Source organism: Carya illinoinensis, chromosome 5, assembly GCF_018687715.1.
Source record: "Carya illinoinensis cultivar Pawnee chromosome 5, C.illinoinensisPawnee_v1, whole genome shotgun sequence".
NCBI classification, from domain to species: domain Eukaryota; kingdom Viridiplantae; phylum Streptophyta; class Magnoliopsida; order Fagales; family Juglandaceae; genus Carya; species Carya illinoinensis.
In genome coordinates, this window is record NC_056756.1 from 3,047,021 (window position 1) to 3,075,000 (window position 27,980).

Here is a 27,980-nt window from a genome sequence, read left to right on the forward strand (position 1 = left end):
ACTCTTCAAAGATTAAATTGCTATGTAAAGTTGGAATTGGTCATAGATTTAGGTAAAGTTGATCTAATAACTCCCATGGAACATGTACACCGAATTAGTAGTATGAATTTAAAATGGCAGGTACTGCTTATCTGGGCAAGTTAACAACTCATGCACACGACACCTGCTTGTCCAACTTTAAATCTGGCATCAACAAACCAATTATATACATTGCACACGACACCATAGTAAGAAACTTGAAGTCCGCCTCAACAAACCAATTAAGGTGAATGTTTGGATAGACCAAAACATTATAGAAAATCTGGACTTCGTAGACAAACTTTACATATCAAACTGATCTTAAATAAATAAATAAATAAATAAAGAGACATACCATGACAAATGCTCTATATATATATATGTATTAAATAAAAGCTACACTATAGAAGTTAAAATATATAAAAAATTATATATCCCTAACAAGAATAAAACATATGGTGGTTGTTAATGTGGCCATCAACATCCTGAAATCTGCTAACTTGGGTAGTGTAATGCCAGTTCAACATCTTGCAAATAATAACCCTGTAGTAGGAGACAACAAACCATTCACTCAATTTACCCATCAACAAGTGGTCTATTTTCATCAAAAAATAATAACAACCACTCAGGGTACCCATCAAATATTAACGTGGAATATTTACACATATACCTGTAGTATAAATGCAGTACTTTGCATTTGAGCTGGTTGTTTTTCATCAAAAAATAATAACAACCACTCATCCATAACTTGAGTAAAATTATCACAAAATAATTACAATTGCAAGATGTTACCCAACAAAAAATATATATAACAACTGTTTGTGCTTTAGACTGTTTGGCTTCACTAATCTGGGCTGCTTGAGTGCCCATCGAACCCAATATATAACACCGAGCTGCTTGAGTGCCCAATACCCTTCCCCTTACTCTTCCTTTTTTTGTACAAAATTTCCATGAATGTACCCATTATAAAACTGATACCACAGCACACCAAATCTATCCTTCAACACATCAAACTCCCATAGATGAATTCCAAATCTGAACATAAATAATATATAAAACTCCCATAAATTAACAGCAAATATGGTACTTCTCACGTATTTGAGCAAATTATAATTTACACATAGTGCATTAATTTCGAGATACAAACCCCATTTAGTGACCTATTGTGACGGTTGTGTCTCATGCATGAATTCCGGCTGGGTTCCATCCAACCCAATTTGCATCTGTGAACATAAAGAAGTATTTAAAAATCAACCCAACATGAGGACTTTATTATGGAACATTTACACAGTATGACAAACATAAAGAAAACCATTTACACTTTCTTGAGTCTCATTCACTGCAAAGCCTAATTCGGTTGCACTAAAGTCCAACACTTCGGTAGTGTATTGTGACGACTAACAATACATAAGTAGAATATTAGTGAAAAGTATAAAAGTTTATGTATTATCTTAAAAAATTAATTCTCCTATCAACCCCAAACCCGGAAAATGTTACCTGAACTGGAACATTTTGTGTTGTTCCAACATCTGTTTGTCCAAATAAATTCCTGCACGTTCCAACATCCACGCCTTGTATTCCATGCGGCTACAAAGATAAAAAAAGATGGTGTTAAAGTACTGAATAAACACTTCCTCACTTCTCATGGCTCTATAATAGTAAAATACAAAGTATAAAAGCGTGAATATTCAGAATAGTGCACTTAGTTAACCTGTTTACGCTTTCCTTTTTTACTCAACTTCTTCGTCGTGTGTTTCACTTTCTCAATCATTGATTTTTTTCTAAGAGATGGCGGTCTACATTTTCCTTTGACTACATTTGGACTCAATACTTTATTAGAACTCACAGCTGTCGTTGTGTCGGCATCAGTAGTTACAACCTTCGAGGGCGGCGTCTTGGTGCGGTAGCCTAAGTTCATCGCATCTAGCTTATCTAGCATATCCTCAGTGTGCTCATCACATGAAGATGCATTTGTGGCTACTTCATAGCATTTCTTGATGATACGTGAATATTTGCTAACTTCAGGCCTCTGATCAACTAAGTCATAACTACTTCGTATAAGAGTGTATGTCCTTTTGATGTCTTTCCGCCATCGATCTAGTATGTACTTTTCAGGAACCGAACGGACTTTGTTAACTCTCATAATGCCTAACACATGTCTACACAGTATCCCTCTCATCTCAAACAAGGCACATGAACACTTCACTTCACATTCGGCCTCATTAAAGTACACTGTGTGGGTCACCTCCTTGATGAAATCCTCAACATCCACTTCATCTTCTACATGGTACGTTGCAATTACACCATCCTTCCGGTGTAGAGTAGGAAGAGTTGCAAGCATCCCTATTACTTCTTTCTGAACTTCTCTAAACTTATTGCAAGTGTATATCCCCTGAAAAATCTTCTCAAGTGGAGAGGGAGAGACGACGGGAATTGTGACGTTGAATGATTGGAAGTCTGCCTCACTTTCACTCTCAATCTTCTTCCTCAATGCATTATCGAACTGATCGACAAACTTTTTTAAGTTTGTCTTAGCATGAACATACCCGTCAAAGAAAGCATTCCTGCTCTCGCTTCGCTGGGTTGTACTCATTCCAGCTCAAAAAACTTGTTTCATGAACACCGGTGCCCAATACGTACGCTCAGCATATAAACTCTTCAACCAAGCATTCTCCTGCAAGTTGTACTTCATAATCAACACTTCCCAAGAGCCCTCAAACTCTTCTATTGTGTCAGAGTCATACACACAATTTAGCAACTGACTTTTCAAACCAGTTTTGTATGCACCATGTGAACCTAGCTTCTCTGGCAATTTTTTCAAGATGTGCCATAAGCAAAATCTGTGTCGGCTGTTTGGAAAGACGAGACTAATGGCATTTTTCATGGCTCTATCTTGATCTGTGATAATAGCCTTGGGAGCTTCACCATTCATACAAGTCAACCAAGTCTGAAATAACCATGTAAACGTTACTGTATCCTCACTAGAAATTAATCCAGCCCCCAATAGAATTGACTGGCCATGGTGCTTTACACCAACAAACGGTGCAAACGGCATCCCATATCTGTTTGTCAAATATGTCGTGTCGAATGTGACGACATCTCCAAAATATTTGTACGCCGCCCTACTTCGTGCATCCGCCCAGAATACATTCCTCAGCCGCCCTTCATCATCCATATCCATTAGTGAAAAGAACCCGTCATTCTTATATTGCATCCGAGTAAAGTACTCACTAAGGGCTCCAGCGCCACCTTTTCCAAGTCGAAGGTGGCGTGCCTTGTCAATATAGTTATGACAGTCTTTTTCAGTGAATGGCAACTTCTCAAATCCACCCGCTTCTTGTACAAGAAAGGCAAAACTCTTGTTCATTCTGATCCCAGCCTGATCATTTATATCTAGCATTCTCTTAATAGACTCGCTCACTTCTCTATTACAGCGAAAGAACCTTGACTTTTGTGGACTTAGGCCGTGATTATGGGAATTGTTAACACTCGACACCTTCAACACCCCTTTTTTAAACATCACATTTATCCGTGCCTTACATTCTGTCTTTGATGTCGGACGTGGCCTCGCGACATTTGTCGTATGGTTTCGTGCCTTCCCACCACGAGCACAACCCAATGTGACATATTTAATGCTCCCATCCTCAAACCTATGACTCCTTTGTGTCATAATCCCAAAACCGGATTGTTGCCCATATCGTTTATAGTAAGAAAGTAACTCCTCTTCAGATTTAAACACCATTCTCAATTTTGGCTCCTCAACGATATCGGCCCCTTCAATATTTGTACTCCCGGATTGATCGGCATCTTTGAGTTCAACATTATCCCCAGACTGATCGGCATCATTGGGTTCAACAGTATCATGAATGGAAGGCTCAGTTGACAAACTTTTTCCAGTAGACTCGGGTGATATATGTTGGATTTCATCCACATGGCTTGAAGTTGTCGACTGAGCACCAATCGGAGAGAAAGCTGATGAGTGAAATGGGGGCAGTGGATTTCCCTGCAATTACACCCACGAAATTGATTACAAACATTGATAAAAATAACCATTGTACTTAAGAAATGAAGTATCCTCACCTGACTAGTCCATGTAGATGGGTTTGCATCGGGATGCTCCACAAATGGTGGTAACCACGCATGTGGCATTGGTGGATGGAAACCATGCATATAGTTTGACAAACCCGGATAAAATGGTATTGGTATCGCCTAACATATAAAATAAAAATGATTATGAAACAAAGATGTACTCGTGCCAACTACGGAACAAAACCAGTAACGATAATGCTATAAAAGCTGAATATGCCGAAAAGCGATAAATTCCTACCTGGGACAGAGGATTTATTTCTGGATGTGCGGTAGGAGGTGTAGAGGAAGATGCATGCTCCTTCCCTTTCTCCATCTAGAGAATAGATTTATACATTAAAAATCAGCTTATATAAATTATATAAAATGCAATAAATAATTTGGAGATAAGCTTTATATTACCTAAACCCATTGGTAGCAGTATACAGTAATAGATATTATATATGCTCAGAATAATGTATCATTTAGAAACTAAATTGATATGGCCGCAACTTTTTATCAAGAGGACATAATACATACAACCATGCATGATTGCATATGTATTAAGATAGATAGTAGCTAGTTCTAGCTAAAATAGTTTATGTGCATGCTAGTTCTAGCTAAAATAGTTTATGTGCATGCTAGTTTATGTGCATGCAACTTTGTATCAAGAGGACTTAATAGTTTATGTGCATGCTAGTTCTAGCTAAAATAGATAGTAGTACAAGACTAAATATGAAAATTATGTCTTCTACGTTACTGTTGACCACGTTCAGTTTTTCATAGTTTGATTAATGTGCAAACTCTATTAACAGAGCTTGTATGTATGAATAGATGCACACTATATTTTTTTTTCCTAAGCAAAATAAAAAAAATTATTAAATAAAAACAAAAAGGGCAAAGAAGAAGAAGAAGAGCAAGCACGTACATCTCATTTATCAAATTGTAACCTATTTTTTCCTCCTTTCGGCTATGTATCAAATTGGAGTTCAACTCTAGCTTTATTTTGGAATGAGAACTTTCCATGAATTACCATGGTTTCACAAATTCTTGTGTATTAAGCAATTGTCTTCACCAGTCTCACGTTAGTATAGGATTGATGGTCTCGTGATATCCAGCTGGTTGTATAAGCATGAGATGGGATGGGTGCCTTAATGCAGTTACCAGTCTATGTTAGTATAACAACCAACTAGCTAATCTGGTCGTGTTTCCTCATTAACACAGAGCTTAACATAGGTGCTAAGCTAGCCAGTGTTATATTGGTTACTTCACAAATATTGGTTCTAACAATACATTCACTTTCATTTTGCCAAACTAAGACGAAGAACCGAGATGGATAAAACAGGAGAAATATTTCGAAAAAAAGAAGAAGAGAGATGTTGGTTGCTAATAACGCCCTGTATAACACTTCTGTAATGTTTTTGAGATATGAGGGCCGATTATTTCACTACTTTCTACTTGACTAATCAACTCAATCTCAAGTCAGGAAAAATTACCTTCTATTCCAACAAGCTTCCGACCCTCACTCTAGCCTCAATCTCCCCTGTTTTCAGGAAACCAACCAACGCAGCCTCAACCCCCCCTTCTTCTACTGGTTTCCTCGATCAGCAGCTATGTACACTATGTTTGGTTATAAACCAAAATAAATAACACTTTGTAAGGTAAAGGAAAACACCACCTCGTTATATAAGAGTAAAAAAATGGTAAAAAGTTACATGCTTATTTTCAAATCAACAAGAAAACTAAAAATACCTTTTTGGGAAGCACATTTTTACATCTGCAACTCGAATGCTACGTGAGATTTTTCTTCTGAGATTACCATGTACTCTAATGGTATAAAATGGACTGGAACAGAGACCATTTGAGAAACCTCAAACCTGTCAAAAAAATGGAGACCACTTGAGAATTAAAATAGAGAAAGTGACAGATAGATGAAAATAAAATTAACTGATGAAAGGGTTGGTCGTCACACTGAAAATGGTGGAGAAGATTCACCGGAAATTGTATGTGATTGGTCGGGGAAGCTCTCGCGGAAGAACTACGTACGGGATGAATGAAACGGTGAAAAGCTTCTGAAGGAAGCTACTTTTCCATTTCCCACTTTTTCTTGTTTTCCATCTTTTTCTTTTTCTTTTTTTTTCTTTTTTTTTTCTTTATTTTAAGTTGCCACGTCAGATTTCGTCCGCAAGTGGTGCGCCGTGTGCTTGCATATAGAAGTACTCGGTGCGCTAACCCTGATCACAACTTTAGGCCTTCAATAAGGGAGATAATTCATGTCCTAAATTTTGAAGCTCCATTGCCTGTTCTCCCACCAAATATACCGCCACCAGTATATCCTCCGCGTGCAAATAGAGTCAATAGACCTGAAACCTGCCTCTACACTTCCAATGCTGCTACTAATTCTGAGGGGTGGAAGTCCCAACATTTAAGCCAGAGTTACCACACCAATTCCTCACAGTTGACATCATCCTCTACATCTGTATCACTTTCGAATGTTGGTTAGAGATGCATTTATTTTGGTATTTATTGATCTTAGCTGTAAAGATTTTATGTTGTTTAGCCATGCTAAGACTGGTTATAAGTACTCATGGATACCATTCACAGAAAAGTGCGTTGTACCTGAAATATATGGGTTTTATATTGCATGTAATAAACAACATAATAGTTTCAAACTGAGCACCAGTGTTTGCATTTTACGTCATTTCTATTTAAAATATATATTTTTATGATGTTACCTAAAATATATGACTTTTCTAAATATGGCTAGGCCCCTTCTTGGAAAGGAATCGATAACCTTAAGGTCGGGACAATGATATATCTATAAACGAAATGAACCACTAATCGCGGAGCAGGTATATCCTATGCCTAGGTTAGTGTTGACCTAAGCTTGCCTTGGGAATTTGGAATGCCAATATCAGCTTAAGGAATGAAGTGAGGGGCTCATCTGAAACATGATAATATTTTGAAAACGGAGCTGCTAGAGGGAAAAAAATATCCCACACACTGAAGTGCCACATATCTTTTTTTATTTTTTCTTTTCTTCTTCTTATCTCCTCCTCTTTTTGTGCTCTCCCCTCCTCCCCTTCCCTCCACTATAGTGCCACTGTACGCCGTCCCCACGCCATCGGACCACCACCACCGAGCTCCCCTTCCTTCGATGACCATCTCATGCTCATCCAGCCATCGTTGAGCCCCCCCTGCGGCAGCCCCCTTCTCCCTGCAAGAGCCTCTCCTAAATGGGTCCATGATTCTCCATCGTAGCGCCGCCGTACGCTGTCCCCACGCCATCGGACCACCACCACCGAGCTCCCCTTCCTCCGACGACCACCCTATGCTCATCCAGCCACAGTCAAAGCCCCCCCCTCCCGCGACAACCTCCTTCTCCTCACAAGACCCTCTCCCGAATGAGTCTCCACGGTTTCTCCATCGTAGAGCCGTTGTACGCCATTCCCATGCCACCGAACCACCACCACCAAGCTCCCCTTCCTTCGGCGACCAATCCATCTTCTTCCAGCTACCGTCGAAGCCACCCATGCTCTTCATGGCCTGCGCGGGAGAGAGGGCACGAGAGAGGGGGAGAAAACAAATTTTGGAGGAGAGAGAAAGGTAGAGGAAAACAAATAGGGGAAACGTGGCACGTCAGTGTGTGGGATCCCTTTGTGTCTAGAGTGTTTTCTTTTTGAAAAATTCTATTCATCATCTCTACACATCACATATAATTTTTTATTTTTTTATTTTTTTCTTAACAAATATATAGTGTATGGATGACGAGTAGAATAATTCAATTAGTTTAAAAATAATAAAACTAAAAATATTTTTAAAAAATTAAACGAAGTGAGGCGTGTGAGAATGATAAGTAGTAAAATCAAATATATATATATATATATATATTTTCATATTTTGCAACTACACTTGATATGTGAACTTAATATACATAACATAGAAGCATATATTAATATATCGAAGTAGATCAAGTGTACATAACCTAATATGTGAACCTAATATATAAGCAGACCAAGTTTTGTCCTGTTGAAATGGGACATAAATGTTTTCGTAAATAAATATTAAAAATAAATAAAAACAACCACTCGGGTTGCTGCCATGAGGAAAAATCAGCTCATTTTGTCCCAAACTGAAAGGGGGGTGTATGTGGAACTGAAAAACGTGGGAAACATTATGAGAAGTTGGATCTGATATTTTAGAATAAAATATTATTTTTAAATATGAACAGTATATCTTTAAATACGAAGAAACACATAGAAATACTGTAACTGATATTTGAAGTCTTTAGTATTTGACTGCTCTAATGCAAATGATTTCATCTCTACTTCTTCAAATTTTGAAGATCAACTGGGATTTGGTTAATCCAATATCAATATTATAATAATATCGACTTCATTTACTATTATTTTACTATCTAATTTTTAATTTATTTTTACTCATTGAATTTAGATTAAAAATCTTAAAACATGATTTTATTGTATAATATAGAAGAAAATAATAAAAATTTGACTCAAATTTAAGTCAATTTTTATAAAATTAAATTTATTTTTATATTATTATTATTTTAATATTTTTAAATAGTAATAAAGTAGTAATAGATGAGGTATGAGGTCATGATTACCTATTTTTGCCGCCACATCGTACGGTCCATCTGGCACTTGAGAGGCGCCTTCTAACGGATAAAGATATATGGATATGTCCAGGTAAAAAGTAATCAACTTTTGGTAATCTAGTCTTACCTGTTACAACAGATTTGCAAGTGATTAATTAATTCAGTATGAGGATTTAAAGCCTTTTTTTTTAAAGCTACAAGTGATTAATTAATCAATTATTAAAGTAAAATAAGGAATAATAATAACATAAAAGTATTTTCCCGTGACTCTAAATGAATGAAACTTATTTTCTGTCAAATGATGAAAATATCCAATATTTGTGTTAAGGCTCAAATGGCCGTTTGATTGCAATTTGCAACTCTAAATACTATTTGACCATCAAGAATTTTTATGTTAAATATAAAATTTTTATTTCATTATTATAATTTTTTTAAATTTTTATATAAAATTTAATAAATAATTTAATTTTTTTCTTATTTTTTTAAATTTTAAAATAATAATAATATTAAAATATTAAAACTCAAAATTTTAGAAATCTGACCAAGCAGAAGTTCTTCTACGAAGCACAGTCCTCTTCTCATTTTCACCGCTCCGAACAATTTCCCTTTACTTTCTGGTTCAATTCTGAACCTCTTGGTAAAACTAAAAACCAAACGGGTCGAGTTACAGGCATTCACCGAGTTACTAGAACGGACTGAAGAAACCCCTGTCTTAGCCGGATATCGGTACCGTCGCTAAGGGGCCCATCCCCGTCGCCGGTAAGACTCTCTGGGTTTGGTCCTTAAGAAAATTAGGGAAAGTGGAAGAGGAAGGGAAATTTTGATTCCTGACTTTGTTCTGTCAAGTATAGACGGAGGGTCTCCTTCAGGGAATGCCTATTTGATATAAATTTTTATACTTATATAATTCATTGCTTGCTCAGACTTCAATTTTTTTATGCTTATGACTGGCTGGAAAAAAACTGTGGGTATGTCGGTTGTGGGTGTTGTATATCTTGAACTGAAGGACTTTTTATAGGGTATTATCTCTCTTTTGTTTCAACTGAAGGTGAAATCCTAGAGGAGGATATCAGTGCTGTTCTATGTGGTGTTTTTCATGTTCTTTTGTTGGATGCATTATGCCATTACTTTTGCAGTGAAATGAGATGGGATAGTCATGATTGATGATGAAAAAAAATTCCATCCACGAAGTTTTAAACAGAAGAAGCGGTCTTGATTTTGTTTACAACCAAGCGTATCTGCAGATACTACAGTTGCGATGCGCTGCTATTAATTCCTAAAACTATTTCTCTTTATGTTAAGTGGAGCCGTGGTGCTAATAAGTTTGGTGTAAGATACGAAGATGTCTTGATGGAAGGTGACCATGCTAAGGTGAGAGTGCAGGTTTTCTCTTGTGGTTATTAATGATGGACATTCAAAGTTGCTCAGAGTTGAGTGAACCCCCACAGATGCTACCGCCTTCACCTGGAACATTTGTGGATCGTGAAGAACTAATCCAGCATGTTGGGGACTTTGCTGTGTCCCAGGGATATGTAGTTACAATTAAGCAATCTAAGAGAGACAGAGTGGTTGTCCTTGGCTGTGATAGAGGAGGTGTTTATCGTAATAGGCGGAAATCTGCTGATGAGTCCTCTGCTGAATGTACTCGCAGAAGAAAGACTGGAACTCGGCTGACTAATTGTCCTTTTGAAGCTGTGGGAAAGAAGGATGATGGCTTGTGGGTCCTTACCATAAAAAATGGAACACATAACCATGAACCCATAAAAGACATCTCGGAGCATCCCTCGGCTCGGCGCTTTACAGAGAGAGAAATTCTTCTAATTAAAGAAATGACAGAAGCTGGATTAAAACCTCGCCAAATTCTAAAGAGACTAAGGCAAAGCAATCCAGATCTTTTATCAACTCCAAAACATGTTTACAATGTTAAAGCTAAACTCCGACAAGGAAATATGACAGGTATGGCATTTGTTTGAAGTTTCATGTCATTAAGCACTCTTTCAGTTTCCTTACAGAGGAAGATGGCATGCTTGTACTGCAGTGAGGAACTTCAAGTCCTTGGGACCTCAGAAGTCTGCTGTAAGAAACAATTATCTTGCCGTTACAAAGCCATCTTGGAGGCAGCGCGACCCTCCGGTAAGCTTAGATGTAACTCTGCTGAAGAAGTCTTATCCTTAAAACCTGGGTAAGAAGAAAAAGTTTTAAAAAATAGAAGGAAATAATCTATTTCTGCTAATCCTTTCTAAATTACTCTTTATCTTATTTCTTTCTTTCACTGCTTGCCCCGCTTCCCCTTTCAATGGGGTTTTCTTTGTAGTCCATATTTAAACTTATTTCGTGATGCATATCAGAGAGTTCCTAATCTGATTGGTGGTAGATTTGTTGATTCACAATCCTTCACCTCTATTGATGTTTTGAACCCTGTAAGTGTGACAAATGCCTTTAAAAATCTTATTTTTTATTATTTCCCGGTAGTTTAAGTCAATAATTGTCTTCTATTTTCCTAAATGATAGGCAACACAGCAAGTTGTTTCCCAAGTTCCTGTAACTACAATTGAGGAGTTCAAAGCTGCGGTATTTGCAGCAAAGCGGGCCTTTCCATTGTGGCAAAACACGCCAATCGTGACTCGTCAACGCATCATGTTCAAGTTCCAAGAGCTTATTCGCAGAGACATTGTAAGTTTTTTGGGCCTTATTTTTTATTAATTCAAGTTACAGTTTTTTTTTTTAATTATCTAATATTAACTAATTTTACCATATAATCTCTGGCCTAGGATAAGCTTGCTAGGATTATTACTGCTGAACATGGAAAGACATTGAAGGATGCTTATGGTGATGTATTACGTGGGCTAGGTTCGTTATTTTAAAAAATAAAAAATAAAGACTGTCTTTTGTCGTATATGAAAAGGCTTAGTTGGCATTGATTGTGCCCAACAAGTTTTTGATCTTCATTCATAGAGGAGGTGGAACATGCTTGTGGACTGGCGACTTTGCAAATAGGGGAATTTGTTTCTAATGTATCTAATGGAACTGATAGCTACAGCATTAGAGAGCCGCTTGGTGTTTGTGCTGGGATTTGCCCCTTTGACTTTCCGGCTATGATTCCTTTATGGGTAAGCTTGCTATACTTTCAATAATCACTGTTTATGCTCTTCTCAGTTGGCCATATTTACTGGTCTAAGACTTGTTAGTGTGCATTTTGCTGCTTAAAACCCATTCTGTATGTCACTCTTGTTCTAAAAAGTTGTTAGAATGGAGGTGGGAATTGGAATTATTCTTTAACTACTGACTACTGGGATATTGTTTAGTGCATCTTTTTTCTTTTCTTCGTTTTTTTTTTTTTTTTTTGTGGGAGGGGTGGGGGGGTTGATGAGTGGGGCATGTGTTTTTTATAGATGACTTTTCTGATTTTAATATGTTCGTTGAAACTTTTGGAGTCTACAGGTGTTGATACTCTGTCACTGTTAGAATGTGAGACTAAAGAATTTGTGATTGATCCCAAAGAAAAATCACAAAAAGAACCACATCAATTTGTAGTTATGATGGGGTTACAGAAGTTGTGAGTAATTGCAAATGGCTACACTTGGCATCATTCTTCATGGACTGTTTTTTACCATTTTATATATGTTCTCAGTTAAGGTCTTGAGCTGTACTTCTCAATTCTTTTCCCTAATTTTTGGGGTGCTTCCATATGTATAGTATTTTTGTACTTGGGCCACACCCCTTTTTGATATTTGTAAACCTCGAAAATTATATTAAGCTTTTTTACTGTTTTTCGTTTTGGATAATAATAAAGAGGCTGAAGTTACAGGTTCAATCTCATATACTTGTTTGATTTTTCTTGAACAACGTCCTTGTATGTGTCCTATGTACTTGGGGTATGCTCATTATCTTATTTATAAAAGTTCTTGATTACCTATCAATTTTCTTTCTGAAAAACGTAAAAGAAGACTTTTTTCCTATTTCAGTCATGAGTTATATATCCCTATTAAATGAACGAGGAAATTTTCTGCTCAAAGGAGGTTATTTTCTTTTCATTTGCAGATGTTTCCTATTTCAGTCACATGTGGCAATACATTTATTCTGAAGCCATCGGAGAAGGATCCAGGTGATTTTGAAATCCTTCCTAGTAATGGAAGATATGATCATGGAACTTTTACTCTTGTTGTATTATTCTTTAAACGGTAGAGCAAGAGGAGGTTCTCGTTAGGCTGTGTTTGGTGCTCTACATGAGGCTGGTAAGTTGTAAGTATCACTTCTGGTGGTGTTTTCTGTGCACCAATTATTGGATAGAGAGAGAAGGGGTAGGTCTTGCCTTTCACTGCCTGCTGGCAGACCAGATCTAAACTGGCCTGTTGAAGGGATATAATTTAGATGATTAAAAGAGGAAATTTATCTGTTATGGTTTCTCTTAACATCCAGCAAGGATATCCATGTTAAAGACCAAAAAAAGAGTACAATATGATACCCAATATCTATAACCAATTGGACCCTCAGATAAAGTCCCAACTATTTAAATTGAAGTTGCTGTCAATACGACATTTCATAAAACATGTGGTATACTAAAACTTCTAATTATGTGGTGTATGTGTATGTATATGTGTGTATATATATATATTTTTGTCGGTAACTTGTCCATCTGTTTTTTATGATTTCTTCCTTTTAAATTTCCTTGGGCTAGGTAATTTCTTCCTTTTAATTTGTCTAAGCATTATCTTGCATATGTCCCTTGTACTTGGGCTATGCCCAATTCTCATCAGTAAAATTTTTGTTTGCTGAACCAAAAAATTTCCTTTCCCATTTAGGAAGAGATGTTTGTGACTCCATGACTGGAGTTAGAGGTCTTTTTGAGAATCTAGCTATTTGTTTACTGTTCGACTTACTTACTAAGCATGCATGACATTTATGCTCAAAATAGGATATATATGGCCAAGACATTTGCACTTTAATTAACTTATTTTGTTTTTTCTTTCAGGGGCTGCAGTAATGCTTGCAGAGCTAGCCGTAGAAGCTGGCTTGCCTAATGGTGTCCTAAATATTGTTCATGGCACCAATGTAAGGTTCTAAAAGTGGATTACAGTGCTTGTTCGTTCCATTTATACCTCACTTTAGCATCAGTATATATTATTGATCTTTAATTTTAAGCATCAATCTTTTCCTAGTGAATGTGATACACATCAATCTTTTCATTTAGCGCATGCATCGTGTGTAACTTGCTTTTACTTTCATTCTCAATCAAACTCGTTTTGTTGTATCACCCATGTTTCTTTTTTCTTTCATCTGTTAGCTTTTCACTTTCTTATCATTGACTTGGAACAGGACATTGTTAATGCGATTTGTGATGATGATGATATTAAAGCTGTCTCATTTGTTGGTCCAAATGCAGTAAGTTTTTTGCAAGTGTTGAACAATGATACAAGTTGCAGTTTGTTGCTTATATGCTGATGTGGTTACAATTGTTCAAATCAGTGATCACAAGTAATTCTTTTATGGACATTTAATCTCTTCTTCTTCTTCTTTGGTGCCCTTTCCCCTTTCTTAAATTATTTGCAAAGAAAGTGAATGGTAAATTGTTTGCAAGTGATCCAATGGAAGTGAATGAATGTATATTGGCCATGTGATGTAGTGAAGTTATGCAATTGTAAGCCCAAAATCTGGTTTGTGATCTACTGCCGAGGTCAAAGTTATGATAACAGAACAGAGTTCCAAGGATTTTCCTTTGTCACTTAACAGCACAATACTGGCGAAAAAAATATATGAAATTAGTCAGGACTAGAAGATGGTATGGTATAACTTTAAAAGTCAAGGATTCATAGGGATGGTCTAACCTTAACATTTTGTTCGTCATACCATAAGTTTTTTTAATTCAGAATGTGTATTTTTTGTCAATATTTCTATAAAAAAATATTTTCAATACATTTTTAAGTTTCTGGTTTTTTTAATGGATAAATAATTCTATTTTTGTCAATTGTTACTTTTATTATTTTTTAAGGCTGGTGCTTATGTCTATGCAAGAGCATCAGCTAAAGGGAAGCGTATTCAGGTAAACTCTCCTTTTACGAACATTGTGGTTGCTGTTTCACTAAGGCAATAGCTGAGGTCAATGAAAAATTGGCTGGGCGACTCTTGTCTTCAGTCCAATGTTGGAGCTAAAAATCATGCAGTTGTAATGCCTGATGCAAGTGTAGAAGCTACTTTGAATGCCCTGGTTGCTGCTGGTTTTGGTGCTGCAGGACAAAAGTGCGTGGCCCTTAGCACGGTTGTTTTTGTTGGAGGCTTAAATCCTTGGTATTACATTTTGCGTCCCTATTAAATATCTATGTTATTGAACTTTTTTAAATCTGGGTGCTCTCTCTCTCTCTCTCTCTTCAGGATTAGGAAGGTGGTTCACACATTTCATGACCAATCATATAATATCTTGCTCCATTTCAAGGGTTTAAAGTGAATTTCATTTCTGTTTTACCTCTCGTTAATAATAATAATGAAGTAAGAGAAACGGTTTGGAGGGAATCATCAAGTGCACTAGCAGTGTACGAGGAGAGACCAAAATTAAGATCAAAGATTACAATAGTTGTGAAACTCATGCATAGAAATTAAAGAATAGTTAGAAATGAACCTCAACACATGGGATTATCTCAAGAGGTAGACCTTCTCTTTGGGCTGGGACAGTGCAACATACCATGAGGGCACAATGGGGCCACATTCCACCACTACTCCAATGCCAACCAAAGGACACTTTGCAACCAAACTAACAACTCTGCCACTGTCTAAGGCATACCCCGTGTAAAGCCAAACAAAGAGAGAACCAGAAACCACATCTCCGAAGAACAAAATAATATGTGATCCACCAATTTACTTCATTTACACAGAAGTTTCACATTGATCTTCCACCACTTCCTTGATAAGTGAAATTCTTCCCATAAGCTGCTGTCTTCACAAGGAAGCCACTTTCTTCACCACCTATATCCTTCCAAATGCTCTTCATCATAAAACAACAATTTGACCCTACTCTCAATACCCTGTGGCAGTTAGCTTAGGTGGTAAAAGTCTGGCTGGTTGCAGACTCCAGGCATAGGTTCTATCCTGGTGCTCTAGGTCCATGGACAATGCATAGGATGCACTTAAATAAAAAAGAAACTATATCAGAGTTGCTTATGTATGTTGGGATTATGTTCCTTAATTTTAAAAAAATCTCTCCTCATTTGCGTTTGTTTTATCTTTACATTGATTTTATTTTGTTGCTTCTTGTATTGAGTTAGTGTGGTGTGACATCCCATGGTTTTCTGTAAGAAGTGGTTATCATTTTCCAGGGAAGATAAACTAGTGGAGCATGCCAAAGCAATTAACGTAAACGAAGGTACAGAATCAGATGCTGACCTTGGACCAGTGATTAGCAAGCAGGTGACTCACATTCTAACCCTTGACCAGTCAGTCGTTCAAGTGGAAGGAGTCGTCTGTTTTGTAGTAGATTTCATGCCATTGGGGTGCATTAATATGAGCGAGCTTAAGCATTTTGAATTTGTTATATTGGGTGCCTGAGTGGAAGTATTTTGAGCAGTTCACATTCAACATGTGGATATGTTTTGGTATGATTCCATAATTCTTTAACATTCTCCATTACTGACAGGCAAAGGAACAAATATGCAGATTGGTCCAAGCAGGTGTTGATACTGGTGCAAAACTGGTCCTTGATGGGAGAAATATTGTGGTACTGTCTTTCACTAATATGGAAGATTTCTTATATTTTGTTTTTGGGTGTATCTATGCCTTTGCTTTTATTATGTGGCTGGCTTCATAGTTTGATAGTAATGATGAAAGTTATAACACATTTTTTAAATAAGGGCTTGTTTTCCTTCGGCCTGATTGTCTGGAATGGACTCTGTTATGTAAAAACCAGTATGTACTTTGTGAAGCATGTAGTTACATTTTTTTTTTTTTTTTGTCGTCTTAGTTTCTTCCTTATTTGGAGGGAGAGGATTTTTTTTTGGGGGGGAGGGGGACACTGTAAAGAGTGTAAATTGCAATATTCAAAATTGTCCAACCTGACATGGCATGAATGTCTTGTAATTTTTTTATTCTTCAACTTTTTAAACAGATTTTTTGTTAGATATGGTGGGATTTAAATAATAGGAAATACTTTAGCCACAAATATGTTACACAAAATTTAACCTACAAACTGATGTGCACATCAGATTATAAAGTTACTTTTACTATAATGTAGATCTAATGGATTTCATACCTCAGTTTGTAGATTTACTCTTGTATAATCTCTTTATATATGTAGTAGTTCTCTTAAATAATTCGCTTCTTAAAAATTGGTCCTTGAGTTTGCAAAAATCTTGTTTTAGTCCTTAGGTTGCATGTTTTTTATTTTTAAGTTAACTTTTTCGTTTAAAATTTATCAAAACTGCTGATGTGGCATGCTACATGGGTAATGGACTCCTAGCATGTCGCTTGTCTGAAAAAATCTAAAAACATACAATCAATAAAATAAAAATAACGAATCTAAAAAAAACTAGAAGTTAAAAATGGAAAAAATAAAAATAAAAAGTAATCTTTAAAAAATAATACCAAAAAAATCAAAAACAGAAAACACTAAATAAATAAACTTATGAAACATAGTAAACAAAAAATCAACTGAAATGAAAAAGAAATACATATTAATTTGATGCTAGTATCTTTCTGATAACTTGAAGTAGTTATGTTTTATTTTTCTCGTCTTGTTTATAGGTGTCCTTTTCGTCTTATCGTTTTTACTTTTTCGTTTTGTTAATCTCCAACAATCAGGAATATCATGCAGTTTCTTCAGTTACGTACTTGCCATAAACAATTTTCTGGGATCTTGTGGTTTGGATTGTAAGAAGCATGTTCATTACTGCAGTTTGTTTTATGATTTGGAGTGTTCCAAGTTGACCTAATGTACAGTATTGATTTGTGGATGACATATAGGTTCCAGGATATGAACATGGTAATTTCATTGGTCCCACCATCTTGTCCAATGTCACGATCAACATGGAGTGTTACAAGGTATCTTTTATCATGTTCTAGAAGCAATCATGGATTTTACTGAAGGAAGAGACTTGACCCGGTTATCACCTTAAATGGCCTTTTACCTTGCTTTCTACAGGAAGAATTTTTTGGCCCAGTTCTTCTTTGTATGCGGGTTGGTATCCATCTATCTACTCATGTTTCTCTAGTTAGCAAGTTAGTAGTTTCCTATTTTTCAAAAAATAAGTGCTTGTTTCCTATTTTAAGATTTTAAGATTCAATATTCTTGATGCCCAGGCTGAAAGCATCGAAGAGGCCATAAACGTTGTTAACAGAAATAAGTATTCCCAGATTTACTTCTTTTTCAATCTTCATTGTAAGATGAGAGTCCCTTATGGGGGTGTTTTTATTTGTATACCTATTTGTTGCTGTCTTACAGATATGGCAATGGAGCTTCTATATTTACAACCTCTGGTGTTGCTGCAAGGAAATTCCGAACTGAGATTGAAGTTGGGCAGGTAGCCATCTCTTTACAGCTTGCTACGAGGCAAAAGAATCAGAAAGTATTAAATGTCTAAACTTGGATAAACTCCACGAGTTCCTTGTTTGGTTGCACCTCTTGTGCTGCTCCCACTCCGTTAAAAAATCTAAAGCACTCACAATGAGCAGAGTTCAGGATACTAGTTTTCTCCACAAATTTGGCATGCCGTTTTGTCTGTAATGCTCACTGCATGGATTGATGAATCCAGTCATATATATTTTTACAGAATGGGTGTTTTTTTAGTTTCTTATTTAGATTGGTTGCAATTCTATTGGTTTTACCACATTAACTTGGTTTGACAGGTTGGCATAAACGTTCCCATCTCTGTACCTCTGCCTTTTTCCTCATTTACTAGCTGCAAGCCATCCTTTGCTGGTGATCTCAATTTAGATGGTAACTTTTAGTGCTTTGGAAATATTGCTGTATAATTCCCACATTTTTATTTTTTACCCCGAAGCAATCGTGTAGTGGATGAGATATTCAAATTTGTAATGAGACTGAATTGCAGGCAAGGCTGGAATTCAGTTTTACACCCGGGGGAAGACGGTGACTCAACAGTGGAAGGATTTACCAGGCAGCAATGATGCATCCCTGGCAATGGCAAGTTCTTAGTGGTTATAACATGTGGTATATATAGAAGTGGGAGAGGGCTGCTTGGGTTGACTCCTCTCTGTCGGGCCAGCAGTTGCTCCAATCACCCTCAGCATATAGTACTGGATATACATGTATATATAGCAGCAGATTGTATGACCAGGTTTAATTTTGAGAATGTGTAAAACCTATGAAGAAATGGGCACTCCATTAATGTATGTATGCATATGTCATGCATGTGCTCTTGTGCATATAATTTCAAGCAATCCTAGTTGAAGTTCTAATTTATGCTCCTGAAATCTGGAGATAAGAGATATATTCAAACGAGACAAAAGATACTCCCATGGGCATCTATTTTTTATATTGAAAATTACCAAATTCAAGGGTGTCACCAGTTAACCACGAATTAATTTTTTAATACTTCAAATAATGATTTAGGAGAGGTTTGAAGAGTAAGTTGAGTCCAAATAAGAAAAAAATTAAAAATTAAATAAAATTTATTAAAATATTATTTTTATTTTAAAATTTAAAAAAATTAAATTATTTATTATATTTTATATATAATTTTAAAATATTATAATAATTAAATGAGGTAGATATTTATCCCAACTCAACTTGGCAAATGGGCGAGATCATTTCCTTCTAGAAAAGAATAGAAAAGGCCAACGACCAAAGGTTGATCCCATCTAATAGGTTAAATTAGGAGTCCAGAGATATTTTATATTTATAATATAAAAAGAAAAAGTAGAAAATACTTCGGGGCCAAGAAATGACAGCCTGGCTCTTAAGGAGAGTGGTTCGAACTTCGGGTAGCTTCTCGAGGGACTTGTGACGCGAGCAACGACGCTATTACAAAGCGCCACGTCAGACATTATCTTCTCGAGTGGAGAAGCGTATAAATATCTCTGAAGCTCTTACCATCTTGACGTCGTTGTGTTTCTCTACCTTGAAAGCTCAGAGTATCAGCACATCTGCAAACAAACCGCGCAGTGAGTAAAGAAAGATCACGATCACCAGCTGTGGTGGGTTTCTTAGATGGCCGTGTCGTCGGATGTTACCATTACGAGGTTGGTTGATTTAAACATTTCCTTTTTCATTTCATTGGTTTTGCTTTATTATTATTATTTTGGTTGGTGGGTTAGGGCTCCGATTAAGGATTCCTGATTTGTGTTCTTGGTTGGTTTTATTCTGGGAATGTTCGGAACTTCGGTGGAAAAAAGGGTTTTCGATCGTGTGGGGCTTAGGATTTTCGTTGAATCTGGGAATATTTTGGTCTTCTATCTGGATAGAGTACTACAGGTTTGCATTTGGAAATCATAAAATAAAAATTCAAAAAATTGGAGCCGAATGAAGTCGTAGATTTCTTGCAAAATTGGCCTACTGTTTGTGGGCAATAATTAATAGGTTTTTTGTTCTGACGCGAACTACTTTTGATATTAAGCTGTATCTCTATAAGTTAAGTCACTATTTCTTTGTTGAATTTCTTTATTTTTTATTGAGTTTTGCTTCCAATGGTGGTGCAGATTCTGACAGTCCCATATTCGGAATAATAACTTGGTAACTTGATTGTTGCCTCTGCTGTGAAATACTGTAGCCTAGATTCTGTGAATAGAATTTTGCAAAAATAAGGTGCTAATATGACGTCTTTCTCTTTGAAATATTCCAGGAAGAGGAAGTCGCGTACGGGACGAGATGGATATTTGTCCGTGGCTGAGACCCTCGCCAAGTGGAAAGAACAGACCGCCCAGCTTGATTCTTGCAACGATAAACCCATTCGTAAAGCTCCGGCCATGGGGTCGAAGAAGGGATGTATGAAAGGAAAGGGAGGGCCTGAGAACTCGAGATGTGATTACAGAGGAGTTCGGCAGAGGACATGGGGTAAGTGGGTTGCAGAAATTCGGCAGCCAAACAAGGGGAAAAGGCTTTGGCTTGGTACTTTTGCTAGTGCAGTTGAAGCTGCGTTTGCTTATGATGAAGCTGCAAAGGCAATGTATGGATCTCGTGCCCGCCTCAATTTTCCGGGTTGTTGCTCAGTCACCACTTCATCAGGAACTTGTGCGGAAGCAACTCCATCAGGCTCTGATTCTACGACTACATTCAACCACTGCGAGGTCTGTGTAGCCGAAGAAATAGATGTGAAGCCTCTTATCCCAAATTTGAGAAATGAGAGTGGGGAGGTTGAATCAAGAATGTGTAGTCGGCTAGCTGCAGTAGATGAAGCTTCCGTGCCGAATAGGATGTCACAGTCAGAAGCAAAGGAGGAACCCTGCGACATCAAACCGGGATTTACTGACATTTCAAACTTTTATTGGGAGGATGGATGGGATTATTCTCTGGGGCCAGAAGCAAAGGATGATCTCCATGACATCAAACAGGAAGCTAGTGGCGTTGGGAACTATCATTGGGACGGTGGACATGATTATTCTATGGATGAAATGTGTGACTTGGATGAACTTTGGGGGCTTCTAGACAATAGTCCTGTATATAACATGGAATCGATACTGGGTTTGGGTTTCGATGATGACCAACTGGGGTCCTCGACGGCAGCCCCTGAAAGGAACGAATATTGGGGGCAGCCCGTAGATCTGCCATACCAGTTCTAGAATTTAGAATCTAAAGTTTGATGTTAAGTCTGAATAATGTGCAGTAGACAACTAATGCCAATTCCAGAGTTGCCTTTGACTTCTTGCAGTAAGATAGTCAGTCAAGATCACTATTAGAATGATCGATGGGTGGATGAACTTGATTTGGGATGATCAGATTTCAGACTCTTGAGATTTTTATTTTTTGTTTTGATAAATTTGTTTGATATGCGGACTTGTATTCTTTAATATTACTAACTAAGCTGATTCTCTATAGGTTTTTAGATTGGGGAATTAAGCCTAACCGTTGTTCCGATTGTGAATACGCACCATCAAAATATAAAATTAGTTTTATAACCGTTGGTCCAGTTTACTACATAATTGTTTGTTTTATAACCAGTGGTTCGTGCTTTATCTAATTTTCCTTAATTTTTGGGCGGCTAGGTTGAGATAAATCCATCCATTTATTGCTTAGAAAAAAAAAAAATCCCGTAATTTATTGTTGAATTTCCACCATACAATTGGTAATATTAGTACTCTATATATATATTATATGAAAAAGAATATTCTACATAATATTATCTTTTTCAATGACGCTTGAGATTTACATGATGATGTATGGAATTTTCCACAAAAATAACGAGTTGTCTAGGACCAAGGAAATACATCTAGGGGATACTTACCTTGATGAGGGGTGTTAATGTCGTGTTTCATTCACTTTTAGGTTGAGTTTCATCGATTAAGGTCTTGAATATTTTATGTTGTCCAGATGACTAACACAAGAGGGGGGGTGAATTGAGTTGTATTAAAAAAAATAACAATTATAAATCAAATATATAATATAAAATATAAACAAAATATGAAATAACAATAAATATAAAGAGTAAGGATAAGAGAGAAGTAAACTCAGTATGTTAACGAGGTTCGGCCCCACTGCCTACGTTCTCGCCTCAAGCTACCCCTTGAGGATTCCCAAATTCACTATTCAACCTCCTTCAGGTGGAGATAGAAACCTATTACACCTTTGAACAATACCGCTACAAAGGATCCGTGTAGAACACCCTCTACACTTGCAATCACCTTACATGTGGTGATTCAACTATTCCCCGTGTAGAATACTTTCTACACACACAAGGGTTATACACACCCTTTTTCTGATACAAGAGTTGATAGTGGGTAGGTTATCAGAAAACACTCCTCAATGAGTGAAATAAGAACAATACAGCGCAAACTATATCTCTCAAAATGAACAAGGATTAAGGCTCAATGCTTAGAGAAAAGAGAATGAAAGCTTTGAATGAATGTTGTATGCTCTTGGTGTTGTGAATGTGAATCTCTCAAATGATCTATTTATAGGCATATGAGACTTCATATTCAAATTTAAAAAGATTTACATGTCAAAGACAACATCATTCACTTTTTCAAAAAATTCAAATAAAAGGTTCTTCTTTTTCAATTGTCAAAGACAACATCATTCACTTTTTCAAAAAATTCAAATAAAATCTTTTACTTTTGGCATATGACAAAATGAGCACACTTTCATTTTCAAAAAATCCAAATCTAATCTTTTACTTTTTGTATAAGTCTAAAAAAGCATCAATCACTTTTGAAAATATTCAAATAAAACATGCACATGTGAAAGATGACAATCAATCATCTTTAATATTTTCAAAGTTCAACCCTTTAATCAAGGCATGCACATGCAAAAGATGACAATCAATCATCTTTCAAAATTTTCAAATTTAATTTTCAAAAATATTCATGCACATGTGGAAAATGTATTTTAATGCTTTATGATAAAATATTAATTTTGAGCATTAATCCTAATTTCGAATTTTGAAGAGATTTACAACATTACTCTATAATTTTAATGTGAATTTGTTCCCTTCTTGCTCATGCTTGTTTCCTTGATGTGCTTGACTCCATTGTGTAGACAACTTGAGCTTGAGACTTCTTTATTCTTTGAATTCATTTGTTATCATCAAAATCCATGTGTAAATATATAATTACACAAAACTTGAAATCTTGGGTTCAACAATCTCCCCCTTTTTGATGATGACAAATACTTGATAGAACCTGAAACCTGTATTAATACTTAAGCTCCCCCTGAAAATATGCGTTAGTTTTTCAAGCAAAAGTATAAATATAATTCCAAGCATATATAACAAGTTTAGCAATTTAAACAATGTTAATGTTCTAATCTAAAACTTCTCCCCCTTTTGGCATCATTAAAAATGATCGGCAGCAAATAAATGGACTAAAGAAAACGATGCGTTTAATAGTCACTGTAAATAGTTGAAAAATGGAGCCGTCCGTGACCCGACAAGTGCTGCAAAGCCTCGAGGCCTAACTCTATGAATTTAATACGGCTGAAGATTTAAACAATCGTCTGATGTTGTTGACAAACGGGATTGAAGGCTCCGAGTTTCTATAAAAAAAATGATCATTTTCATCTATCGGATGCTAAAAAAATAATCGCTTCTTGACCTGAGTTCTGTTTTTCCACAACGATAGAATGGCTGAGCAATTCTCTTCCACTAATGTTCCAGACTTGAATCAGGAACCCTTGACGCATCAATCATCAATCTTCTCTCCTGAGACCGTCAATACCATGATAGGAGCAGTGAACTGTTTTTCTAGTAAGGCTGATTCTGAGATTATTGCAGAATCAAGAATGCTCAGTAGTCAATATGCTGCCTCTGTTACAATCTTGTCTCGAAGGTTAATGGCGAGGGTGAGTGAAGGTTCTCCCAAAATTTGTTCCACTGGATGATCTGAATTAATTTCCACTGTTTGGTTGCATCTTGTATTAAATTTTGATGATCTTTCCTGATAGCTCCATGTTGAACTTCCTCTATTGTTTTCTCTTTGTTGAGATTGAGACTTTCTGTGTTATTTATACCTTCTGTTTCTTCATCAATAGATTTCTTGGAGAGTGGAGAATTAGATTCATCAAATACTACATGCATAGATTCTTGTACAGTCAAAGTCTTTTTATTGAATACTCTATAAGCTTTACTATTAGTAGAATACCCGAGAAAGATACATTCATCAGATTTTGCATCAAACTTGCCTAAATTATCCCTGTCATTCAAAATAAAACATTTGCATCCAAATACATAAAAGTAACCAATGTTGGACTTTTTCTCATTCCAAAGCTCATAGGGGGTTTTATCTAACTTAGACCTTAGCATAACTCTATTTATAACATAACATGCAGTACTTACCGCTTCGGCTCAAAAATAATTAGGCAAGTTGTTCTCATTGAGCATTGTTCTTGCCATCTCTTGAAGAGATCTATTTTTCCTCTCTACTACCCCATTTTGTTGAGGAGTTCGAGGAGCAGAAAAATTATGCACAAAACCGTTTTCATCACAAAATGTTTCAATATTTTTATTAACAAACTCTTTTCCCCTATCACTTCGGATACTTGAAATAGTATAACCCTTTTCATTTTGAATTCTCTTGCATAACTTGGTAAAGGCATTATATGCCTCATCTTTATGAGCAAGAAAGATGACCCAAATATATCTAGAAAAATCATCAACAATAACAAATGCATAATATTTTCCTCCTAGACTTGCAACTCTATTTGGTCCAAAAAGATCCATCTGTATCAGTTGCAATGGTCTAGTAGTGGAAATATATTTCTTAGTTTTAAAAGAAGTTTTTGTTTGTTTACTAAATTGACATGCATCACAAATTTTGTCTTTAAGAAAATATGTTTTTGGTAAACCTCTCACAAGATCATTTTTTGAAAGTTTGGAAATAAGTTCCATATTAGCATGACCTAATTTTCTATGCCATAGCCAACTAGTTTCATTTTGAGCTGAAAAGCAAATAGCATCTTATGAGTTAATTTCTTCAAAATCGATTGTATAAACATTATTGTTTCTAAAAGCAATAAAACAAATATTACAATCATGATCATTCAAAATAATGCATTTATCCATTTTGAAAGTAACTGTAAATTTTTTATCACATAATTGACTTATACTCAAAAGATTATGTTTTAAACCTTAAACAAGTAGAACATCTTCAATTATGAGTGAAGATTCATTACCAATTTTATCTATTCCCACGATCTTCCCTTTCGAGTTGTCTCCAAATATCACGTGTCCTTCTTCTTTAGATCTAAGATCAAAGAACTTAGTCTTATCTCCCGTCATGTGTCTTGAACATCCACTATCTAAAAACCACTTATTTTTGCTTGTGGATAACTTCATGCATACCTATAAAAACAATTAAAATGATTTTTCTTGGTACCCAAGTTCTTTGGGTCCTTTATTTATTAGTATTAGAAGAAACAAGATTTTTAGGTACCCATATGCCCCTAATAGTCATTGTATGATTTCTTCTAATAGGACAAGTATGATAATTATGACCATTTCTATTACAAAAATTACAAATAGCATGTGACATATATGAAAAACTTGAATGATTATAATAATATCTTTTTTTGACAAAATTATTTTTATGAAAAGAATTTTGAATATTAGTCTTTGAGGTACAATGATTATCAAAGAAATTTTTATAAGGTTTGTATTTTTGTTTTGGCATATATCCCAAACCTGCCTTGTCAAAAACACATCTTTGACTATCAAGAAGTTTTTCAAAATTTCTTTTTCCATTCGTAAAGTTTTCAACAATATTTTCTAAATTGGTTTTCTTCTTATTCAATTCAAGATTTTCATCTTTCAAAATGATACTTTCTTTTCTTAAAATTTCAATTTCGTTTGTTAAAGAAGAATTTTTCTTTTTCAAAGCAGTATACTTGATACCCAATTTTTCAAATTCCTCATAAATCTCTTCTAAAACATTTTGCAATTCTTCTTATGAAAGATTTTCAATATTATCAAGATTTGTTACCTCAATGTCATCTTTAGCCATAAGACAAAGATTTGCTAATTCTTCATTGCTTGCTTCACTATCTGAGCTACTTGAATCATCATCCCATGTAGCTTTCATTGCTTTCTTGCCCTTGTTTCGATCTTTCTTTAGCAGAGGACAATCTGGCTTGATATGACCAGGTTTATTGCATTTATAACAAATTAAAGTGTCGTTTTTACCTGAATCTTTCTTGGAAAACTTTTTGAAAGATTTCCTCGGAGGAGTTCTATTTTTCTTCAAGAACCTCTGAATTCTTCTTGTTATCATCGCAACTTCTTCATCTTTATTGTCATTTTCCTCATCTTCATCATTTTCACTTTCATGAGGAACAGCTTTAAGTGCTAAGCTCTTCTTTGGCTTTCCTTCTTCTTCTCCTCTTTTCAATGTGTACTCTTGGGTGATAAGTGACCCGATGAGTTCATTGACTTCGAGCTTCTTGAGGTCTCTAGCTTCAAGAATCGTTGTAACTTTTGATTCCTAACGTTTTGGTAAGAGTTGAGAATTTTTCTTACTATCTCTATGACCGGTGCAAAACTGCAAGTGCACAGTATCGTAGTTTTATAGTAAAGTAATAAGAAGAGTATCGTCCTCAGGGATTGGTACCTTACTCTTGCTAAATACCAAAATTATGCTAATCTCAATTTTATCTAGAGGAATCGCTAAGGTTTTTGTAGTAGCAAATAAAACTAGATCAACTCAAGAGAAATAAGCAAAGAAAGTAAAACTGATGTTTGAAGATCAAGTTCAATAGGGAAGAAAACTTCTAGGAAATCGATTTCACCATAATTCTTCACTATGCTTTTCTCATCCAGCTAATTTAACTTAAACCTCTTTTGTCTATTAGCAAATCTCTAATTCATCCAAAAGCCTCTTTCGATAGTCAATTGGAATTGATTCTAGTTTATCAATTCACACAAGAGTATGCAAATTAAATAATCAAGAACGCAATAAGACCAATGATTTAATTACTACACAGGTTCATACAAGTCTTTCGATCTCTATACTTACCTATGCTGAAATATCCAAGATCTACCCTATGATTCCCTCTTTCGATAGCAAATCACAAGATTAATAATCATCTAATCAATGGCCAGTTAATTAGAAGCATTAAACTCAGAATAAATCAGATAAACAAAGAGAGAATTGCATTAAATTAGCATGGACAAACAAGCATAGTTCAGAATTAGGTTACATCGTTTTCCTAGAAAGAAGAAAATTTAGCTCATACTAGAATTGGAATTCAACATAAACGAATTCACCATAATTGTTCTGAGAAGATGGGAAGAAGAAAATAAACACTGAAAAATCCTCCTTGCAGCCTCAACTGGTCGTCAAAAGCTCAAGAGAACGATTCAACGCCTTTCTCCCGTCCGTGCTCGTGTATGAATCCAACGTACGTGCAATAAATTGGAATTCTGTCTCCAAAACAAATGATTTGAATCCCTCTAGCTATGTTTTTCTCTCCCAAAGAGTGTTCTCCAGTCAAAAACCCCGGCTCTAGAGTGAAGAATGACCTTTTATATGGTCCCACGGCGGAAAACCTAAAATCTGTCAAAATACGATGTTCGCTCGAGCGGGGTGTCGAGCGCGCGTCGAGCGTTCGACTCTGCCTGATTTCGCTCGAGCGTCCTATCGAGCGCACATCGAGCGTTCGACTCTGCCTGATTTCGCTCGAGCGGCCAATGTCTCCGCT

The 27,980-nt window shown here is 36.0% G+C and overlaps 4 protein-coding genes across 11 annotated transcripts; 2 read left to right on the forward strand and 2 right to left on the reverse strand.

The window, feature by feature from the left end:
* Positions 1-1,178: 1,178 nt before the first annotated feature.
* Positions 1,179-2,611, reverse strand: LOC122309403 (protein FAR-RED ELONGATED HYPOCOTYL 3-like). The gene is made up of 4 exons (XM_043122884.1): positions 1,730-2,611; positions 1,516-1,605; positions 1,338-1,415; positions 1,179-1,241 (listed from the first exon to the last, which is right to left on the reverse strand). The coding sequence occupies exons 1-4, from the start codon at positions 2,609-2,611 to the stop codon at positions 1,179-1,181; spliced, it is 1,113 nt and encodes a 370-aa protein (XP_042978818.1).
* Positions 2,612-2,617: 6 nt separating this feature from the next.
* Positions 2,618-5,689, reverse strand: LOC122309404 (protein FAR1-RELATED SEQUENCE 5-like). The gene is made up of 4 exons (XM_043122885.1): positions 5,580-5,689; positions 4,346-4,420; positions 4,099-4,227; positions 2,618-4,021 (listed from the first exon to the last, which is right to left on the reverse strand). Exons 2-4 carry the CDS (start codon positions 4,418-4,420, stop codon positions 2,618-2,620), a joined length of 1,608 nt encoding a protein of 535 aa, XP_042978819.1. The 5' UTR covers positions 5,580-5,689.
* Positions 5,690-9,247: 3,558 nt separating this feature from the next.
* Positions 9,248-19,099, forward strand: LOC122309667 (methylmalonate-semialdehyde dehydrogenase [acylating], mitochondrial-like). Of its 6 annotated transcripts, none has more exons than XM_043123232.1 (20): positions 9,248-10,069; positions 10,147-10,654; positions 10,737-10,831; positions 11,047-11,118; positions 11,210-11,371; positions 11,470-11,548; positions 11,654-11,808; positions 12,740-12,803; positions 13,671-13,750; positions 14,015-14,080; positions 14,688-14,738; positions 14,832-14,983; positions 16,006-16,096; positions 16,323-16,403; positions 17,645-17,722; positions 17,823-17,858; positions 17,981-18,024; positions 18,123-18,201; positions 18,527-18,617; positions 18,733-19,099. In XM_043123232.1, exons 1-20 carry the CDS (start codon positions 10,049-10,051, stop codon positions 18,834-18,836), a joined length of 2,109 nt encoding a protein of 702 aa, XP_042979166.1. In that variant the 5' UTR covers positions 9,248-10,048; the 3' UTR covers positions 18,837-19,099. The 6 variants fall into 6 exon arrangements, 4 of the variants coding, with proteins under 4 accessions (XP_042979166.1, XP_042979163.1, XP_042979164.1 ...); XM_043123229.1 differs by having other exon boundaries at positions 9,248-9,457; positions 9,747-10,654; XM_043123230.1 differs by having other exon boundaries at positions 9,248-9,457; positions 9,835-10,654.
* Positions 19,100-19,676: 577 nt separating this feature from the next.
* Positions 19,677-21,754, forward strand: LOC122309668 (dehydration-responsive element-binding protein 2C-like). Of its 3 annotated transcripts, none has more exons than XM_043123233.1 (3): positions 19,677-19,882; positions 20,339-20,372; positions 20,482-21,754. In XM_043123233.1, the coding sequence occupies exons 1-3, from the start codon at positions 19,867-19,869 to the stop codon at positions 21,416-21,418; spliced, it is 987 nt and encodes a 328-aa protein (XP_042979167.1). In that variant the 5' UTR covers positions 19,677-19,866; the 3' UTR covers positions 21,419-21,754. The 3 variants fall into 3 exon arrangements, with proteins under 3 accessions (XP_042979167.1, XP_042979168.1, XP_042979169.1); XM_043123235.1 differs by lacking the exon at positions 19,677-19,882 and adding an exon at positions 19,889-20,114; XM_043123234.1 differs by lacking the exon at positions 20,339-20,372 and having other exon boundaries at positions 19,689-19,882.
* Positions 21,755-27,980: the final 6,226 nt, after the last annotated feature.